The sequence below is a fragment of the Sceloporus occidentalis genome, unplaced genomic scaffold (assembly GCF_023333645.1).
Source record: "Sceloporus occidentalis isolate IW3139 unplaced genomic scaffold, rSceOcc1.0.p SCAF_4, whole genome shotgun sequence".
Classification (NCBI taxonomy): Eukaryota; Metazoa; Chordata; class Lepidosauria; order Squamata; family Phrynosomatidae; genus Sceloporus; species Sceloporus occidentalis.
This window is the reverse complement of record NW_028316984.1, coordinates 46,656,965-46,676,322: the sequence shown is the minus strand read 5'-3', so window position 1 is coordinate 46,676,322 and position 19,358 is coordinate 46,656,965. Positions and strand designations below refer to the sequence as shown.

The 19,358-nt window shown below is 39.8% G+C and overlaps 1 protein-coding gene across 10 annotated transcripts in view; it reads left to right on the top strand.

Annotated features, from left to right (window-relative positions):
• The window catches only part of PKP4 (plakophilin 4), a 156,936-nt gene that overhangs the window by 47,395 nt on the left and 90,183 nt on the right, over nucleotides 1–19,358 (top strand). For 9 of the 10 annotated variants that reach the window (XR_016280864.1, XM_089519966.1, XM_089519972.1 and 6 more), the window contains one exon: nucleotides 4,641–4,753. Coding sequence is in view for 8 of the 10 variants with exons in the window: in XM_089519966.1 (XP_089376092.1) it covers nucleotides 4,641–4,753 (113 nt within the window). In the remaining 2 variants the exon portion in view is untranslated. Of the gene's footprint in view, nucleotides 1–4,640; nucleotides 4,754–19,358 lie in introns of those variants that run through there. The other variant, XM_089519971.1, reaches the window with a different exon arrangement.

Sequence of the window (19,358 nt, the reverse complement as noted above, 5' to 3'; positions counted from 1 at the left end):
AGTTAAGTAAATTGTAAATGTCATAATCATGTTTTGGATTTAGATAATCAGGAAGACTAGGTTAAGCACTATAGGAAAAACAATCTTGGTTTTGTCTTAAATGAAGACTGTGTTAAAATCTGTGCAGATAACTATGTGTGTGTTTGGAAGCAAGGATATTTAGTAACTGTATTTAAAGATCAAAGGCTTAAGCCTAGTATGTCTACAAGTAATCATTTTAATGGCTGACATTCTAGCATCCATTAAATTTATTTTATGGATGGCTGTTACTTGCTATATAATGGATGTTTGTTTGTTCTAAAGTCTGACCTTGTCTATGAAAGCCAGTTTAAAGATTTAAAGCTCTTAATGCAAATAATGCATTTATCACTATTTTATTGTGTAGTGTGTTCCTGTGTATGTATGTGTGTAAAGCTTATTAGAAAATTAATTGGAATCATTTACAGTAACATTTGTGTTATGTCTGATGAGTGATTGGAGTAAGCTCACTTTACTGTCAAAAATGCTGACAACCTTGTACTTGTATGAAAGTGTCTGCAAACTTGTTAAATACAGTTGGGGAATATCTTTGATTCTGGCTCCTTTTTAAGTATTTGGCATAGAAGATAAATATTTGCATCCCAGTATGGGATTGAATAAATAATAAAACATTCTTAGAAACTTTATGGGTGTGGGCTATTTAATATTTTGGATTTCTCAGCTCAAGACTACTACTTACTTTTATTAAAAGAAATCTGTTGTCTCATGATAAGTAAGCCTATGTAAAAAAGAAAAGGAAAGAAAAAGTGCATTACCAAATCAACCAAACATAAAGCATAGTGTATGCCCTCTTGTACTGTAGGATATTAAGGAAGTTAGGTAGGCACGTAGACAGCTGAATTTATCAGATCACCCATGGAAAGCAAAGTCCACCCTGTCTCCTAACCAGCATAGACTGTCAGCAATATGTGTCTAAGGAAACTTGACCAGTCAGAATAAGGCAAATAATGGATGCTTTGGTTAGAAAAACTAAGGAAAAGAGTTGTTTAACATGAGGCAATATTATACAGTGGACCCTTGTTATACGCTGGGGTTTGGTTCCAAGATCTCCCGTGTATAACAACATCCGTGTATGCTCAAGTCCCATTAAATATAATGACATAGCAAAATGGTGTCCCTTATAAAAAATGGAAAATCAAGGTAAATTTATACTTTTTGGAACATTTTCAAACTGTGTATGCTTGAATCCGTGTATAAAAAATCCGTGTATAAGAAGGGCCGACTGTAATCCCTTATAGTTAGTGAGAGAGACCACACAAGAATTTGAATGAAATTTAGTAATTCGTTTAGAGAATTTTAGTGCATATACTGTGATTTTACTTAGTCTGTAACCCCGCTTCGATCCAACCGGGAGAGGCGGGGAAACATAAATAAAAATTTATTATTATTATTATTATTATTATTATTTATAATTAATGGGCAGCTAATGGGATTTAGTTCTGAGGACGATCTGGGGGAAGAGCCTGTTGTATAAGTCCCCTTAGCAGTATTGCCAGTGGAGCACCAAATGGGAAAGCATTGAATGGCATTCAAAAGATACTGTAAAACAGTGGGGAAAATATTTTGTTACATGTTTGGCAACTAACTCAGAATCTGGCAGATTTCAGCAAGAATCTTAGTGATGGGTTTTGCCAGCATAATGGTCCATAGTGCAGTTTTTGCAAGGATGTGCAGCAGCAGTGGGCAACTGTTATTGTTTGGAAAGAAAACTGCCCTGCCCAACTCTGGAGCAGTTCAGAAACTGGCATAACAGTTTTTTTCTCCATGTCCATATATTATTTCCTCCCAAGAGCAATGGCTTTTTCTGCCTTCTCACTGTTGTTACTATGCTGCCGCCTACAATGTTATACTTGTGCCAGTCAAAAGAATCTCAGTCTAAATATTTTTGGTATTTAACTATATTCATGATCAGAGTATAACTACATCTTTGTTTGATGACCATTTTGCCCCGTAGCTTTTCTTGTACAGAAAACCTCTTACAAAGAACTTTTTTTAACAAAGGCTTTTAAAAGCATGCCTCCTTTCTTCCTTGTCCTCTGTCTAGCTGGAGTTTTTTTTAGCAGAATTGGTTAGAGAAAACAGACTTTCAGTACTGGGTTGCAGCAGCTGCTCTGTAGGAAACAAGCTTGAGCCTGGAAATCATGGGATTCTGCTGTAGTCGATCCTACTGTAGCTCTGTGTGCTTACCAATAAACAAAGTGAAATCCACTGCCCTCTACAGTAGTTCATTCCACTGTCAAACAGCTCTTACAGAAATGAAAATCTTGCTAATGTTTAGGTGGAATTTCTTTTCTTATAATTTGATTCTACTGGTACATGTCACAGTCTCTGGAGCAGCAGAACACAAATTTACTCCATCTTCTACATGACATCCCTTCAAATATTTAAAGTTAACTGTCATGTCACCTCTCAGTCTTCTCCAGGTTAAACATACCCAGCTCCTTAAGTCACTCCTCAGGGCATAGTTTTGAGACCTTTCATTATATTAGTCGCCCTTTTCTGGATACTCCAGTTTGTCAGTATCCTTCCTGAATTGAGGGTACTTCCCTGGATACATTTTGGAAGATGCTTTCACATAGCCTCTAGATCAGCAGTTCTCAACCTGTGGGTCACTACCCCTTTGGGAGTCGAACGACCCTTTCACAGGGGTCGCTTAAGACCATCATAAAACACATATTTCCAATGGTCTTAGGAACCAAGACCATCAGTTAGGAGTCACCACAACATGAGGTACTCTATTAAAGCGTGTCAGCATTAGGAAGGTTGAGAATCCCTACTCTAGATGCTTCAAAATGTTTTGTAAGGCGTACTTGCTTACCTGACCTTTTTGTTCCATTTCACATATGCATATTGTTAGTTTTGAGTAAAAAGTTTACTGAAACATTTTGTACTGTTCTTCTTTTAATCTTATTTCTCCCTCTGGTTCCAAACTTTCCATTTAACACATGAAGTATATTGGTATTGCCTTCAGCAAAAATGCATGTTCCCCGAGTCTTATTTTCTTGAACCACTAAAGGAGCAATCACAGATCAAAACCTTCAAATTGAGGCGATTTCCAGATTATCAAATCTAACTGAATAATACAGAGGTAGTACTAGACAAATTTTTCCATGAATTGTTAGCCAAACAACAGGAACACAAGAAATGCATGCATGTGGAAACCAAAGAGATAGGCTCTATGGACTTAGTTTCATATTCCAGTTAAATATAAAATTATATAAATTTCATGAGCTAACCCAGTGACTATCCAGTGAGATTTACCTGTCACGTGCAAATACTCAGATATTCAGAAATATGGCTCAATCTGCCTTGTGTGGGGCTTTGCAGGGAATCTTCAACTGTTCATAGGAGCCATTTGTTTACTGCATCATTTTTAAAATAAATGGAATAAATTGAAAAACAATAAATAAACTGTTTTGTAGATATAATTTAGTTATTTTATTTTTCACTACATTTAAAAATGCAGTAACTTTCCATTGTTGTGTCAGCGCAGATTTATAGTACAAAATGAGGGTGTACAGTCAGCTCTTGGCTTTGGCAAGCTAGCCATCCACAGATTGGAGCGCCCGTAGATGGCCCCACAATAGTATTGTCAATGGTGGCATGTGCACGTGATCACAACAACACAGTCACACACATGGCACATTTCCATTGATAATAGGATTTGAGGTCCCACAATTTTTGGTATCCATTGGGGGGGGTGTCTTGGAACAGAACTGCCATGATTCGGAGGGCCAACTGTAATTTTTTGAAGCAGAGAGATTGTTGTACTGTTTCCAGTTTGAGGTATGATCTTGATAAGAGAGGCAATCCTTTTGAATATGACAGTTTATTCTTACTCATTTTACCTGAGACCCAGTAAAAAGAGAGGTCATAAAGGCCATATGTTGGCCAGCTGAGCACAGAGTAACTGCATTTGCAAACATAAGTTTCCCATGAACTTTGACATAAGGTGACTGCTGTAGGCTCATCTTAGGAAGTGGAAATTAGCAGCTGAACATATAAGATGGTTCTTTCAAAGCATCTACTGTTATCATTGGGAAGCAGTTTTTAAAAGAACCCCTTGCCTGAATCTTGTCTTTCTCAGCAGTGAATGACTGCAGCCTAAGTAACTGGATGTTCAGCTCTTACTTATAACTTCAAAATATGATACTTATTTAGGGAACAAGCTGCTGTCTTCAGCTGTAAACCTACTGAGCAGACTCTGCCAGATATCTTATCCTGTAAAGCACCTCATTCCAGTAATGATAGTAGTGATTCATAGCCTATTTTCAAGGCATAAAGAGCTTTGAATGTGTGCCTTGCACTTTCAACTGTATGCAGATCTGGCATGATCCTACCAGACTAATCATCCTCAAGCTACATCAGCTAGCTTTTTGACTAGCTTTGAAAAGAGGTAAGCAAAGCAATCTGGCCTTTCTCATGGATACCTAATGCTTTTTTTTTTTCATCTGAGGATAGTCGTAGAAAAGGAGAGTGGTTTCTTATTTTAAGTTCCCTATTATGGTTTCAGAATCTTTGCTCTGAGATTCTTTGCTCTGTTGTTATCTTACCTGCAGCAGTTCTTAAATACGTTTTAAAACATTCTTTTTGAATTACAGGAGCTCCAGTTTCAAAGGCTCACCAGAGAGCTTGAGGTGGAAAGGCAAATTGTTGCCAGTCAGTTAGAAAGATGCAGGCTTGGAGGAGAATCACCGAGCATTGCAAGCACAAGGTATACATCCCAGTGTCTTTATTTTCAAATTGTCAGCTAAATACTCATAATAAATACTGATCTCGTTGCACTGTGTAAGGTCTCAGAATCTCTTTTAATGTGAGAACAGCATATTCAACAATGAGTGACTGTTGCTTTCATGTTTACAATTTGGAACATGTGCATTTGGTCTCTGTTTATGTTTGCTTGGGTTGTTGTGTACACACAGGGCACAGTAGACAGCAAATGTAAGTTTGGGTGGCTGCATATGACAATTTACTAGAGATAAACTATTAGTGTTTCTGTAATTCCTTGTTAAATTGCCATCAGGACAGCAGGGCTTAAGTGGTAAGGAAATTTTTTTTACATATCCTACTGATTGGTTGTGAAAGTTGGCCAGTGGAAAAAACTGGTAGGAAGAGAATCACCTCACTTCAAATGAGGTGCTAGAGGAAAGTTATGCTGATACCATGGATTGCCAAGAGCAAATCAAGCCTGAACTGTTTGCAGAAGCCAAGATGACTAAACCAAGACTGTCATACTTTGAACATATCATGAGAAGACATGTCTTACTAGAAAATACAATAATGCTTGGTGAGGTAGAAGGCAGTAGGAAAAGAAGACGATCTTGTTGCAGAGGGATAAACTCAATCAAGGAAGCCACAGCCCTAAATTTGACTTGGAGGCCTCACATTCATGGGGTCACCATAAGTTGAAGTCAACTTGATGGCAGTTAACAAAAACTACTGCTACTGATTGGAAGCTTTGATCAAAACTGTTCAAGTTCATCATATGCATAACACCTAAAGAGCAGTTGAATTTGGTTTTGGGTGGTAGGGTCCCAGTGTGTTATTTTGCTAAAGAGCCTGTGGGTTTGCTATAAAAGAAGATCCAGTGTTATTGTTTTTTAAATTAATATTGTACAGTTCTGTGCAGTCAACTTTGCTGCTGCACAGATGCTCTCTGAAACAAAAGTTGGCTTCCAGATCCTGGATTGTTTAGAAGTTTGTAACAGTAGCATCTGCATATGCAATAGGATTTAATGGTTAACTGCAGTTTCCTGGTTGGTTTTGCTGCTCATGTGAAGAGAGGAATAAGGTGGCTGTGTCTACATGCACAAAGCATGCTCATGTCGTGCCTTATTATGCCAAGATTTCATGTCTGAATGCAGCCACAGTTGTCTTCGGGGCAAGGCTTTCAACATTGGGATGCAGCAGCCTTCTACATTTTAGCAAAATGCTTGTGCACTTCAAAGTGGTAGTCTTAAAAAATTTAACTGGTGCAATATGGCATGGGTAAAAGGTAAAGATTGTCAAGTCGTGTCCAATTGTAGGGGTGATGCTCATTTCCGTTACTAAGCCAAGGGAGCCAGTGTTGTCAAAGACGACTCCGTGGTCACATGGCCAGCATGACTGCACAGAACACTGTTACCTTCCCACTGAAGTGGTACCTATTTATTTACTTGCACTTCTACATGCTTTCAAACTGCTTGGTTGGCAGAAGCTGGGACTAGTGATGGGGGCTCACTTTGGGTCTTGAACTGCTGAGATGATGACCCTGCAGTCGTCAGAGTCAGCGTCTTATCCCCTGAGCCACCGTGTTCTTATGTCATGGCATAGTTTTTTAAAAGAGTTTTTAATAAATTATTGATAGAAAGTTGACAATTGTTGTCTAATGAAGTCTGATTCAGCATCACATTGATATTCTTGTTTCTTGGGTTGTTGTTTTTTAACAAATAAATGAGTTCTCAAAAATAAAAATTGATTAATTCATCACGTTTATATTTTCATTTACAGTTACCAGCCCCACCTTATGCTACTTTGCATTCCTAACTATAGTCCAGCCTTTTGCTGGACTTTCTCCATTTCTTGATAAAGAAATGTTGGGTTATCAAACTCTGTTTCAGGGTAGAGTAAATTTCATATGCACTACCACTGAATAATATAGTTAGCCTCTTCCTCACTATTTGCCTCTGTTCCTGTCCTTCCTTGAGGCAACACCCAGGTAAGTTTAAGAGAACTGATGACATTTCTATTCGACCAGTCCAGCAAGTCCGTAGACTTGGTTTTATTTTTGATTCTTCTCTGACATGTATCCCCCAGATCCAGACCACAGCTAAGGCATGTAGATTCTTTTTATACAATATTGCCAAAATCCGATCGTATCTCTCTGCCTCTACTGCCAAGATTCTGGTCCATGCCCTAGTGGTCTCACGATTTCTGTAACATCCTTCTGGCTGGGCCTCCTCTTTCTCACCTCCGTCCTTTAATTTCTATCCAGCATTGAGTTGCACGCATTATTACATCTGCCCACCACTCCAACCATATCTCTCCTTTGTTGTCAACCTTTCACTGGCTCCCCCTCCCTTTCCGTATTCAGTATAAGCTCATGTTGTTGACTTTTAAATCCCTCCATGGGTGACCCCTCCTTATTTATCAAACCTTCTCTCTCCTCACCTTCCTGCTTGGGCCCTCCATTCTGGTAGTCAAGGTCTGCTGTCTCAGCCCAGGATTTTCTCTGCCCTGTTCCGGATTCATCCCTTTTCACTTGCTGCCCCTCACTCCTGGAACCTCCTTCCCCCACAAGCATGGGTCACCACTTCTTTAATTAGTTTCAAAACTGAGTTGAAGACCATCCTGTTCAGAGAAGTGTTCCCAGGCATTGTGTGACTATTATTTGCTATTTCATGTTTTTAATTTGTTGCCGGTTTTATTGAACCCTTTCCTGTATTGTTATGTTTATGCTACTGTTTCTTAGATTGTACGCCATGGGCAGGCTTACTCGTATCTATTTTATTTGTATGTACAACGCTGTGCAAATCTACAGTGCTATATAAATAAAGCGTAATAATAATAATAATAATAATAATAATAGCGAACATTCCTGCTCCAGCAGTTCCTTAACACACCCCATATACTAGTGCTGCTTTCCAATGCGCCCTGCTTATGAACATTAGAGCATATGGGTCAGTAGTATTTGAATTACAGTGGTGGGCCAGATGAGTCTCTAGCTTGATGCAGCAAGGCAGTTCTAATGTGATTATATAGATAGGTTATATAGATGTGGTTATATAGATGTGGCTATATGCGTGAGTTCAGATTTGAAGCCTAATTTCGAGGTTTATCGGACGCGAGTTTTTGGCGATTTTCCCTGCCTATCGCGCAATGTTAGCGTCACCAACGTTGCGCAATAACGTGAAAGTGCGACGTCCTTTCAGACGCCATTCATTTGTATGGGAGCCCATTGCGCAACGCTCCCATAGTTTAAGCGTCATTCCTCCCCTTTTTGGGCATTGTGGGCAAAAAGGGAAGCCAGGCCATGGTCTCCCGTTATCCTCGCGAAATCTATTGCGAAATGGTTGGTGTGGTAGGCAGCAGCGCAACGCAACGCTCAAGTTACTGATTGCAAAGTTCCCATGATGCTGGGCTGCTTTTTGACCCCATTCCCTTCCAGTGGCCTTCCTTTTTCAGGACAACCCCTTGGGGGGGGTGGCCTTGTCTTGCATGTAAGGAACCCCTTGGGATCATCCATCCCTGCCCCATTCCTCTTTCCTGCATGGACACCTGGGGGGGCTGCAAATGCAAGAGGCCCCTAGGGGTCATCTATCCCTGCCCCATTCCTCTGTCCTGCATGGACACCTGGGGGGCTGCACATGCAAGGGGCCCCTAGGGGTCATCCATTCCAGCCCCATTCCTCCTTCCTGCAAGGACACCACGTAGGCTGTAAATGAAAGGGGTCCCTAGGGGTCATCCATTCCAGCCCCATTCCTCTTTCCTGCATGGACACCTGGGAGGCTGTAAATAAAAGGTGCCCCTAGGGGTCATCCATCCCAGCCCCATCTCTCTGTCTTGCATGGACACCTAGGAGGCTGCAAATGAAAAGGTCCCCTAGGGGTCATCCATCCCAGCCCCATTCCTCTGCCCTGTATGAACACCTAGTAGGCTGTAAATGAAAGGGGCCCCTAGGGGTCATCCATTCCAGCCCCTTTCCCCTCTCCCCCCCGGAAGCACAAAGGACAGGATGCCACCAAAACCTCCAAGGCGCATGCGCAAATATGTTGTTGCGAAATGCGAAAGACAAAAGGAAAGCGCTGGTGTAGTAAATAGTTCTGCAATGCATGGTTTCGCATCACGGAAATCGCAACTTTCGCGCAATTGTAGCACTAACACAACGTTACAGGGCAATGACAGAAAAGCAAGCAATGTGGTAAGACATCGCGCAAAACAGTCATTTTGCAACGTTCTTTACACTTCCTTAGCGCAATTGCAGGGTCCAAAACTTGAGTCTGATAAACTCCTTCATCTCAAAAAGGCATGCCCCTATGCACCCTGCCTGAATTTGACAAAAGCATAGGAGAAGCAATGTGTGATAGAGTGCATTTTTCAAGCCATTATATTACATGTACAATACAAGTTAATAAACTATAAAGCAGTTTATCAGTGTTCGAGGCACTGGAGTTATTGGTAACAACTCTAGGTTGCTTCAAGCGTGGAAAATAGATCCCTGAAGGGACATGGAGTTTGTTTTCGTTGTTGGAATAATACATTCCAGAATATTAGCTTTAGGTGGTTGATTGGGCCAGAGAAGAGGTCAGGCATAAAGAATGATATTCTTTCTCATACCCTCTCCATTACCCTTGGCACTGTTATTATCTTTTATGTGCCAAGTAAAAACTGTTTGCTGATGGTTTTATGCTCATTTGATTGTGTTCTGTTTGTTCTTGATGTTTAAATTGTTCTGTTGAAGATTTAGAAACATGAAGGCCTTGAAGGTAATCTTTTTGTCCTAAATTAGGACAATTCAAATTCAAAACCTAATGTTGAGTTCTCTAGTTCCCATTGGTTTCACACTACCAAAAGACTAATGTCACAACCTTGTCAGTGGGGCCAGTATGCAAGCAATTACAGTGGAAGCTGTATTATAGAAACTGTGGAGATGAACAGCAATTAGGTAGTCCATTAGCAACATTTAATCTTAATACCATGCAACTAGAGAACCAAAGCCACAGTTTTTCATGAATTAGAACACGTTTCTTCTTTCTTGAATCAGACCAAATCTAGTGATGTTCAGGAGAGGGCTTTTTCTTGGTCCCACCTTTTGGTGAGAAACTAGAGAGGGCTTTCTTAGTAACTGCTGTCAGGCATTGGAATTCCTCTAACGGAAAGCTAGGCTAGCTCACTCGGTGACCTCCTCTCGCTGGTATATAATGACCTTTTTATTAAAAGAGGCACGTGATGAGTAAGTTAAAATTATTAGTGTTTCTAAGTGATAATTCTAGCTTCATTTAAAAAAAAAAAAACACCTTTTAACTATCATATATTTAACCTTGTTTTAAGTCACCTTGGTTCCCATGTGAGGAGAAAGTTGAGATATAAATTAAATAAGTAAGTTCTTTTTCTGCATTTTCTTTAACTTTGTAAATTATGATATTTTAGTTTATAATGCAGTTCCATAGTAATATACTTTACACCTGTCAGCATGTGCCACAAACAACTGAAAATTATTATTCTTGTTTAATAGGTGGCTGTCCACATAATTGAGGTAATGGGAGGTTTAGGAAAAACCATTAGCAGGAAATTAAGTCACTTTTTCATTTATGTGTTTCATGCAGCCTGTCAAAATGCCAGAAGCAGCTATTTTTGCAACCAGCACCTCACTACTCATGAGTAGCAAGATTCCTTAATCATAGGGAAAGAAGTATGAGGTGCCAGGAATTAAAACATACTAGAGAGACTAAGAATCTGCACATTTTTGTTCTATAATTAGATGTTTTTGGTCTGAGACCACTATTAGTCCTACGTAGAGTACATCCACAGTAGGACTTAAGGTATTCCCATTTATTTCAGTGAATCCATTCTAAGTATGTGTAACATTAAATTTAGCCTTATAAGTACCCTCCCTATTTTTATTTTGTTACCGCTGTGAGCTCTTTTACTTGCAATCAGCAAATAAACCCAAGTATATCAGAAACTGAATTGCATCTTAAGATGATAACCATACACTCTGGCCTAAACCTAGTTGCTGAACACTCCCTCACTGGCTCTGCCCTAGTTGAAAAGCAATTGAATTAAGGCTACAGATAAATACAATAAAGTATGACTGTATTTTGTTAAATCATTGCATTCCTTGGGAAGGATAACAGATAATGACCATGTAAGGATGGTCATATCTCAGATTAATGAGCCAAGATATAAGTACCTAAATAGTGCATGATTTGATTTAGCATATTTACTCCACTTCTGTTTTCTAAAGTTCTTAATAACCTAACAACCTATAAATATCTGAACTGAAATATTTGATATTTTGCCTTAGGTGTCACACTAAAATTAGAACTGGGGTCCTGGGTTTAAAGCCCCACTCAGGATTTGAGTTTGCTTAAATAAGTCACACTCTGAGTCTTACCTTTCGTAGAATGATCTGAATTCTTGTCTCATCAATTTAAAACACACCAGTGGTTTGAGCTCAAATTTGTCTATACAAATAGTAAACTATTTGAGTTTTGTCTACCTCCTGCAATGTGGCCATATATGGCCAAGATCTAATACTCAGTGTTGAAAAGCTCAAATTACTCAAGTGGAATCCATGTTTAGAACATTAGCTATGTGCTCAAGATCAGAGACACCTTCAATACAAAGGTATTGGGTAACTTGGAGTTTTTCGTTGTCTAGCTTTTTGATGGTTAAGAATTAGCCTCCTGAATGTAAACAGAGATTCTAAACAGCAATTTATGTGGTGTAGTAGAAACAACTTTGGAAACAGTGCTATGTATAAAGATGTTTTTAAATGCATGTCTATTTGCAGTGAACTGCCAATGAAGCCTTTGTCCTTGTTGACAAACTAGACTTCAGCATTGCTTCTCTAATGGCTTCTCGAGTGGCTCAGTCATTTGACTCACTCTTACATTACAGTCATTCAAGCCTCTAATTCTCCCCCAGTGAGTAAAGCAAATGCTGGCAAGGAAACTGTAAACACTGTCCAACAGTCTGACTTTCTGGTCTTACTTTATTGTCTGACTGACCATCAGCTACAACTTGGTTGTACCTCCTGTCTCTTTTCCAGTTATATCAATTCTGTTAAGGAGCTCAATGTTATTATTATATAATTGTGTACATTTCTAAATACATGCAGTTATAGCACTTTTGTTGTTCCTTCACTTTCCATGGGGGACCCATTCCGGACCCCCTCGTGAAAGCGGCGTTTTGTCTGCATTCAAGCCCCATTGGCTTGAATATAGGTGTGGGCATGCAGGCGGGCACCATGGGCACACACCCCATTAATTCTCCCTCAATTTGTCCCTCACACATAAGCAAGGGATGCAGGTCCAAAGACTGCGAGAACGGAGGGAGGACTGTACAGCCTTTTTCTCAGATGCTGTCCAAGTGGATTTGTTGCTAAATTCTTTAAGTTGATTATGAAGTTGGTTTTCATTTTCTTCTATGTTTCACACATTGCAATTATATTGGCACATCACCTCCAAAACTGTTGAAGTGATACAGCTAGTTCCTGCCGTATGCACTATGCATGCAAAACCTTTAATATCTGGTCACTTTCCAGATTCTATAAGAAATTTTAAGCAGAAGGCTAAGGATACTTCAGTTCTTCAGTGCTTCCATTGCTCAGGCACATGATAAAAGCGTTAGACTATAATCAGAAATTTGAAGATAGCAGACATCTTGACTAAAGGCCATAGTTTTACTTAAAGTCTATATAACTGAAATCACCTTGCCTTCAACTTTTCTCTCTGAAGTAATGTTAAATAGTAGCGGAAAGGGTCAGTTCCTTAAATATCCCGCTATGGGATAAAGATGAGGAAACATGTGTCAAGTGTTTATGTAGAATGATAGTTCTGCTTCCATCAAATGTGTGGTGTGTGTCATAAGAATTCTGTTTAGATATCACATGTCCATCTAGTTTACAGTCCTGTTTCACATAGTGGCAAGATGTTGCCTGCAGGAAGCCTGCAGGTGAAACATCAAGAGAGTAGCCTGCCCATACAACTAGAATTCAATGTCTGACTACTTCTTAATATGAAGGTTCAAGTTCTAATCATTATGGCTGATAGCTGTCTTCTGCAAATTTGCTCATTTCCTTCCCAACCCAATCGAACTAACAGACATCAAAACATCTGCTGCATGTATCATCGAAGGGTTGACAGCACTATAGGTGGAGTAGGCGTTAGCAGAGTGTCTTATTTACTTCCTTTTCCCTACCTGCTTCCAAATCTGAGTCTTCTCTAGAGAAACCTATTTATTCTGAGATGATATTATCCTTATTGGATTCAATTTAGTATATTGAAGGAATTGCATTTTCTTCTGTATGTTGTGATTAATGTCATTCTCTCCACAGTGCATGCTGTCAAACTGAAACAGACCTATCCCATTTGTTTCCCTTTTCATGAACCAGAATCTCCTATCTGTCCCCAAATGTTCCCAGATTTCATTAGCATAGATGCATATTCACTGGCAGACTTATTACTCTTTATGCCAGGAATGAGTAACTCCAGGAGGTGGGGGAGTAGGTTTATCTTCAAAAATAACCAAAAACAAAATCTGGGGTAACTCCTGGGTATTTGTGGCTACATTTTGAAATGAATTGAAGCCCCCCCCCCCCTTTTAGGTATCCACCACTCCTAGAGGCATCTGGAAGTGGTTATTCACTCTTTTGGATTGACTCTTCTGCCATTTTGAGGGGCTTTGGGGCTTCTAACAGGTACCTGGGAGCCTTCAAAAAGCATCTGCTATGGTTTCCCTATCTCCAGTTTGTGTCATGGAATAATAGTTAATAATCTTAACTATTATCAGGAAATTGTCATCTTCATTCTCATTATGTCAAATATGAAAATGTAAATCCCCATGCAAAACCTTCACTTTAAAAATTGCAACTCTATAGACAACCGTTTACGCCTGTGAATAGTGAAGATGTACATCTCTAGAAGTGTAGTTTATTTGGAACACTTCACTGAAGCAGAGCTGCTGAGTAGCCATTTTTAATTATATCTATTCATTGCAATTCTGTTCTAATATTTTATGCCACAAGTCAATTTCTTCTGGGATATAAAAATCCAAAGTGTAATAGCCCCCACCAGCTGGAATTAAAAATATACAGTTCGTCCTCGCCTTACGCGGGGAATCCGTTCCGCGTAAGGCGAATTCTGCCTATGCTCGAGCCCCATTGGAAACAATGGGGCTCGTGCATGGCGGTGCGGGGCGCAACGGGCGCACGCGCCCATTCAATTGAATGGGATGCTCCGCCCCACACGCGCGCCGCGGCTTGAGCGCGTATGCTCAAGGCCGTGTATGGTGCGCCCGCGTATGGCGCTTGCGCACTGTATATCTAAATCACCCATGGAGCATTTATTATTTAAGTAAATCACCCTATGTTTCTGTAAAGATAAGGCATTCACATCATAACCTAATATTGTGGTCTTGCAATTATTTCAGTTTTAAACTGAATAATATAGTACTGGTTAGTAAGGGTAATATTTTCTTTGTTAATTTGCAACAGATCATTTATTGTCCCATGGTATAAATAAAAATGAAATTGTTTTTTATTGATGAAGTACAGAACATCTACTGTAGAAGTTATACTAAATAAACTGAATATTTGAAAAGTTTGTATAACTGACTTTCTTAACTATCTGCACATCACTTTTTTCTTTCTCCTGCTTGATTTTTAACAACTTTGCCTGATGAAGAAGCCAATAGAATCATAGAATCATAGAATTGGAAGAGACCGCAAGGGCTTTCAAAACTTGCTTCATGTATTTTGTGCATTTTGGTTGGCCAATAAAGGTATTGCTGTTTTGTGGATTTTGGATGCTATTTATCCGTATATATGTTTGCGATAGCATATTATCTTCACAGTAGAAGCCTGATGAAAAATGTATGTCAAAACAGCTGTCATCTTGCATGCTTGCTGAACACTCAGCAGAATGGCACAAAGTTTGTCTCTCTGCTGGAGTTCTGGGATTAGCTGGGTGAAATGCATTTCATTAGTTCATTATTTGCTAGGGGCAAAAGGGCAGAGCACACATCAAGATAGTGTCTTTGACAGACGGATACGTAACACAGTATGTAGGCCTTATGCTTCTAGAGATTTGCATAAGAAGCTACTCATGGATATAAGTTTCCCCTGTTGAGTTGGGTGGCACAGACCAGGGCAGTCTACATTATGTCTCTGCATTATGGGTGGGAAGGAAATTTGGCATGGAGTTGTTCAAACTGTATAATAACTCTGTTAGAGTTGCAGTTGCATTTATTGGAAAGTTTGTTTGCCTATATATTTCCATTAGGAACTGGACCTCACTCTGTAATGTGGACAACTACATTTTAGTGCATATTGATTTTTTTAAAAATAGTACTATATATTAGAGAGAACTGTAGTAGAAAGTTTTTAAGAACTGCAAGGAAACTGAGAAATTGAGATTGGGGATTATTTAGTACTGTCTGGAGCAGTGAATCCAAAGTGGGTGTTACTGCTCCCCTGAGAATGGCGGAAAGAGGAAAAAGGGGGAAGCAAGGATTGGCACGCAAGAAAGACAAGGGGAACTAGTGGACATTAGGGCCATGGTAGGGATAAAGGTTGCATGAAACCTCTTTTTTCAGGGTCTTTTAAAGTCACCTTACCACCTCATTGGTTGCATTATCTGGTGGTGTCTCCCTCTCTTCGCTTGCCTGCGTGGGCTCACTCACCTGTCATTTTTTGATAGACTGACTGGAGCAATGGCTTAGAGCATGTGGCAGTGTGATAGAAGCAGTACCAAAAAGAAGCGTTCACATTTGAGATCCTACTTAAGCTTTGTGAGTTTTCCTGGACCAGCTGTCAGTCACATTTTCTCCCATCAAAACACCTGTGTATAAAAACAACTGCCATAAATTCCTGGTGTATTCAGATGGCAAACAGAAACAGTGAAAACTTTGCAAAAATATTTTCTTATCTGTGGACACACACACACACAAAACACAGTATTTTATGGTTTTGAGCCAACTCATATTTTCATCACTAGGATACGCCTAAGAATAGGAAATTCCAGTTTTCAAAATCCTGCACAACTGTCTTTTTTTGTAGTTGTTAATATGTTCTGTGTTGTTCATGGTCTTCTAAAATTGATGAACAGTAAGTGAGCTCCCATAACAATCATGTGGCAGCATACCCCAGTGTCATTATTGTTTTAACTGGACTTTTGACTGAGATTGTTAAAATAGCACAAAATGCTTAAATCCTATTGTATCTTGTATCTTACTTCACATGAAACTTTTTTGAACATTAAAATGTGCAGGCATTCTGTATCCATTTCAGCGGCATGTGAAGCTTATACATGTAAATGAGAAATGGATTTGGAGTTTTGAAAGGACACTACAAGTTGACCTTAGTGCAACTTGAAGTATGGAGCATCTAAAACAAGACAACAACAATTTGACAAGGTTCCCCATGACATTCTATAAACAAACTTGTAAAATGTGGGCTAGACAAAGTAACTGTTACATGGATTTGTAATTGGTTGACTGGCCAAACCTAAAGCGTGCTCAACAATAGCTCCTTTTCATTCTGGGGAGAAGTGACCAGTGGGGTCCCACAGGGGCCTGTCCTGGGCCCAGTGCTAATCACCATCTTTATCAATGACTTGGATGACAGAATTGGGGGCATAGTTATCAAATTTGCAGATCACACCAAATTAGGTGCAGTAGCTAATACCCCAGAGGACAGGATTAAAATTGAAAATGACCTGAATAGACTAGAAAGCTGGGCCAAAGCTAACAAAATGAATTTCAACATGGAGAAATGTAAGGTACTGCACTTAGGACAGTAAGGGGGTATTTGACAGTGGAACACACTCCCTCAGAGGGTGGTGGAGTCTCCCTCCTTGGAGGTCTTCAAGCAGAGGCTGGATAACCATCTGTCAGGTGTGCTTTGATTGAGATTTTCTGGATGGCCCTTGTGATCTCTTCCACTCTTTGATTCTGTGGTGGCGTACTAGGATTAAGGGAACGCGCAACAACCACACGGTCCCAAACTCTAGTATGGCGTGATGCCGTAACAATGGCGGCACCCCATGTATATGGCTGCCACCATTGTTACATGACAGACACATAGCGTCCGCATGTTCTAACCATACTTGTAACGTCACAAGTGTGCCATTGACACAATGGCAGCGCAAAAAGAACCCACTTTTTGCGGGTTCTTTTTCCGCCGGCGGGAAGCTGCGCGGTTTGGCGGCTGTGGCTTCCCTCTGGCGGAAAAAAGGCCGCCGCCAGCCCAGACCAAAAAGGAGGTATGTATCAATTCTATGAACTATTGATTCTATGAACAACAAAACACCATTGGGAATATAAGCAACCTCAGCCCTGTTTCTGACCTTTAATATTAACAGTGGGTTACATTGCAGCACTACTATAAGCAACGTTCATTATCATAATCTGGCCTGTGATATAACTGAACTGCCTGGCTGTATTGTATAGTCCACTGTTAATTCAAACTACACTGTATAGTAGCCCCTCCATTTTCATGGAGAATCCATTGCAGACCCCTCCCCCCCCCCCAGTGAAAACAGAAAATCACTGGTATTCAAGCCCCATTGGCTTGAATGGCAGTGTGCACCCCATTTTGTCCCACTCTGTTTGCCGCCCACAAATGGGCAAGGGACACGGATTCAACGTTTGCAAAAACGGAGGGGCGCCTATTGATAAAATCAACGGATGATACTAAAGAGAGACTCTGAGTTATCTCAGTTTGTGATAATCCAATACAGGAAGGGGCAGGATGCAATAATAATTATTATCAATATTCTGGATATTACTGCATGGTTGTCATGAACCACCCAGAGAATGACACAGTATTCACTGTGAACTACACTCTCAAGCATCTCACTCCCTAAACCATCCAACCTGCAATAATCCACATTTGCTTTAGCGTTAGAGAAGGAATTCTGCTAACCTTTAGGAAATAGGGTTGGTGTGTCAGATATGATACACTGTTGTCTAGCCCTGACAACATCAAAAGAGATCTCTTAAGTTATGTTTATGGGTAATTGTCAGTCTTTTGGCTCTTTGTGATTTAGGAAATAACCCAAACAAACGGGAATGGTTCACTCTACATTTTTAACTTCTACCTTTCTTTCTCAATACTTCTTTGTCACTTACTTTCTAAGGAGAAAAAAATGTATAGCAGAAGACAACAGAAGAAATCATCATCATCATCCATCTTCTCCATGGATTGAGGCAAGGAACAACAGACAACAATGACATACCAATAAATACACAACATCCGTTTAAAACATCAGTCTAAAAGAACAAACAAGATACATATTTTAACAATCCGCATTTAAAAATTCATCATTTAAAATTTACAATTTAAAAATAATCTTGATAGGTCTGCCCAAAGAGACTGATCTTTAATGCTATTTTAAATTCGGACTGCATATTCAGCTGTCAAATATCTTTTGTGGCTGAGATTGGCAACCTAATCCTGCCTAACTGGAGTAAATGTCCCCCAGAGGACCTGACTGTATGGGCTGGATTATATGGGAGGAGGCAATCCTGCAGATAACCTGGACCCAGACCATGTAGGGCTCTAAAGATAATAACCAACACTTTGTACCTTTCCTGGAAACTAACTGGCAGCCAGTAGATTGATTTTAATATTGGTGTGATATGATTACTTTTGCATGCCCCAGTAACCAATCTGGGTGCCATGTTTTGAACTAATTGAAGTTTCCAGACATGGTACAGAAGTAGCCTAATGTACAGAGCATTGCAAAAGTCCTGCCTTGAGGTTACCAGCATGTGCACTATCACCTTTAAGTTCTCTAGCTCTAGGTAGGGGCACAGCTGGTATATCAGCCAAAGTAAGCACTCCCGGCCGTCACATCTATCTGAGCTCTCATTTGGAGCAACGGATCCAGAAACACCCCTAGGCTGCAAATACAGTCTTTCAAGGGGAGTGGAACCCATTCTAGGACTGGTTGACACACCTCCAAACTCAGATTAGGACCTATGACAGTAAGCACCTCTGTCTTGTCTAGATTCATTTTCAGTTGGTTTTTCCTCATTCAGACCATTACTCTTCCAAGTATTCATTCATTCCAAACATTCTTTCACACTGTCTTTCTATCATGAAAGAACTTGTATTTGTGGTGCCTCAGCTGTTGAGGATAATGTACATATCCTGTTAGACTGTTGTATTTATGACAAGGTGAGGTCCCATTTCCTACAACCATTTTTGGTAAGAATGACCAATTGGGATCCTATTGCTAAACTGTACCATTTTCTTTCTGGAGAGAACTTCCACCTAGTGCGCTGTATTGCAAAATTTATTATAAATGCTGCTCACCTGAGAGATCAATTTATTATACAAAATGAGGTTCCGTGCCATGGTGATGAGTTTATTTAAATGCTCCCATGGATTTTTTCCCACTCACCCAGTCTCAGTGTGTGTTTGTTTGTTTTATATATCTTATCTTGTATTTTATTAGATTTGCTTTATTCAACTTTTTGTCCTTTTATTTATGTGTGTTTTAACGTTTTAGTTAATTTATGTGAGTTCAAGGAGTGACTCAGTTTTATCTTTGTATGTATCTTGATATTATGTATTTTATCGTTGATATGGTCGACTAATCAATAAACTTATT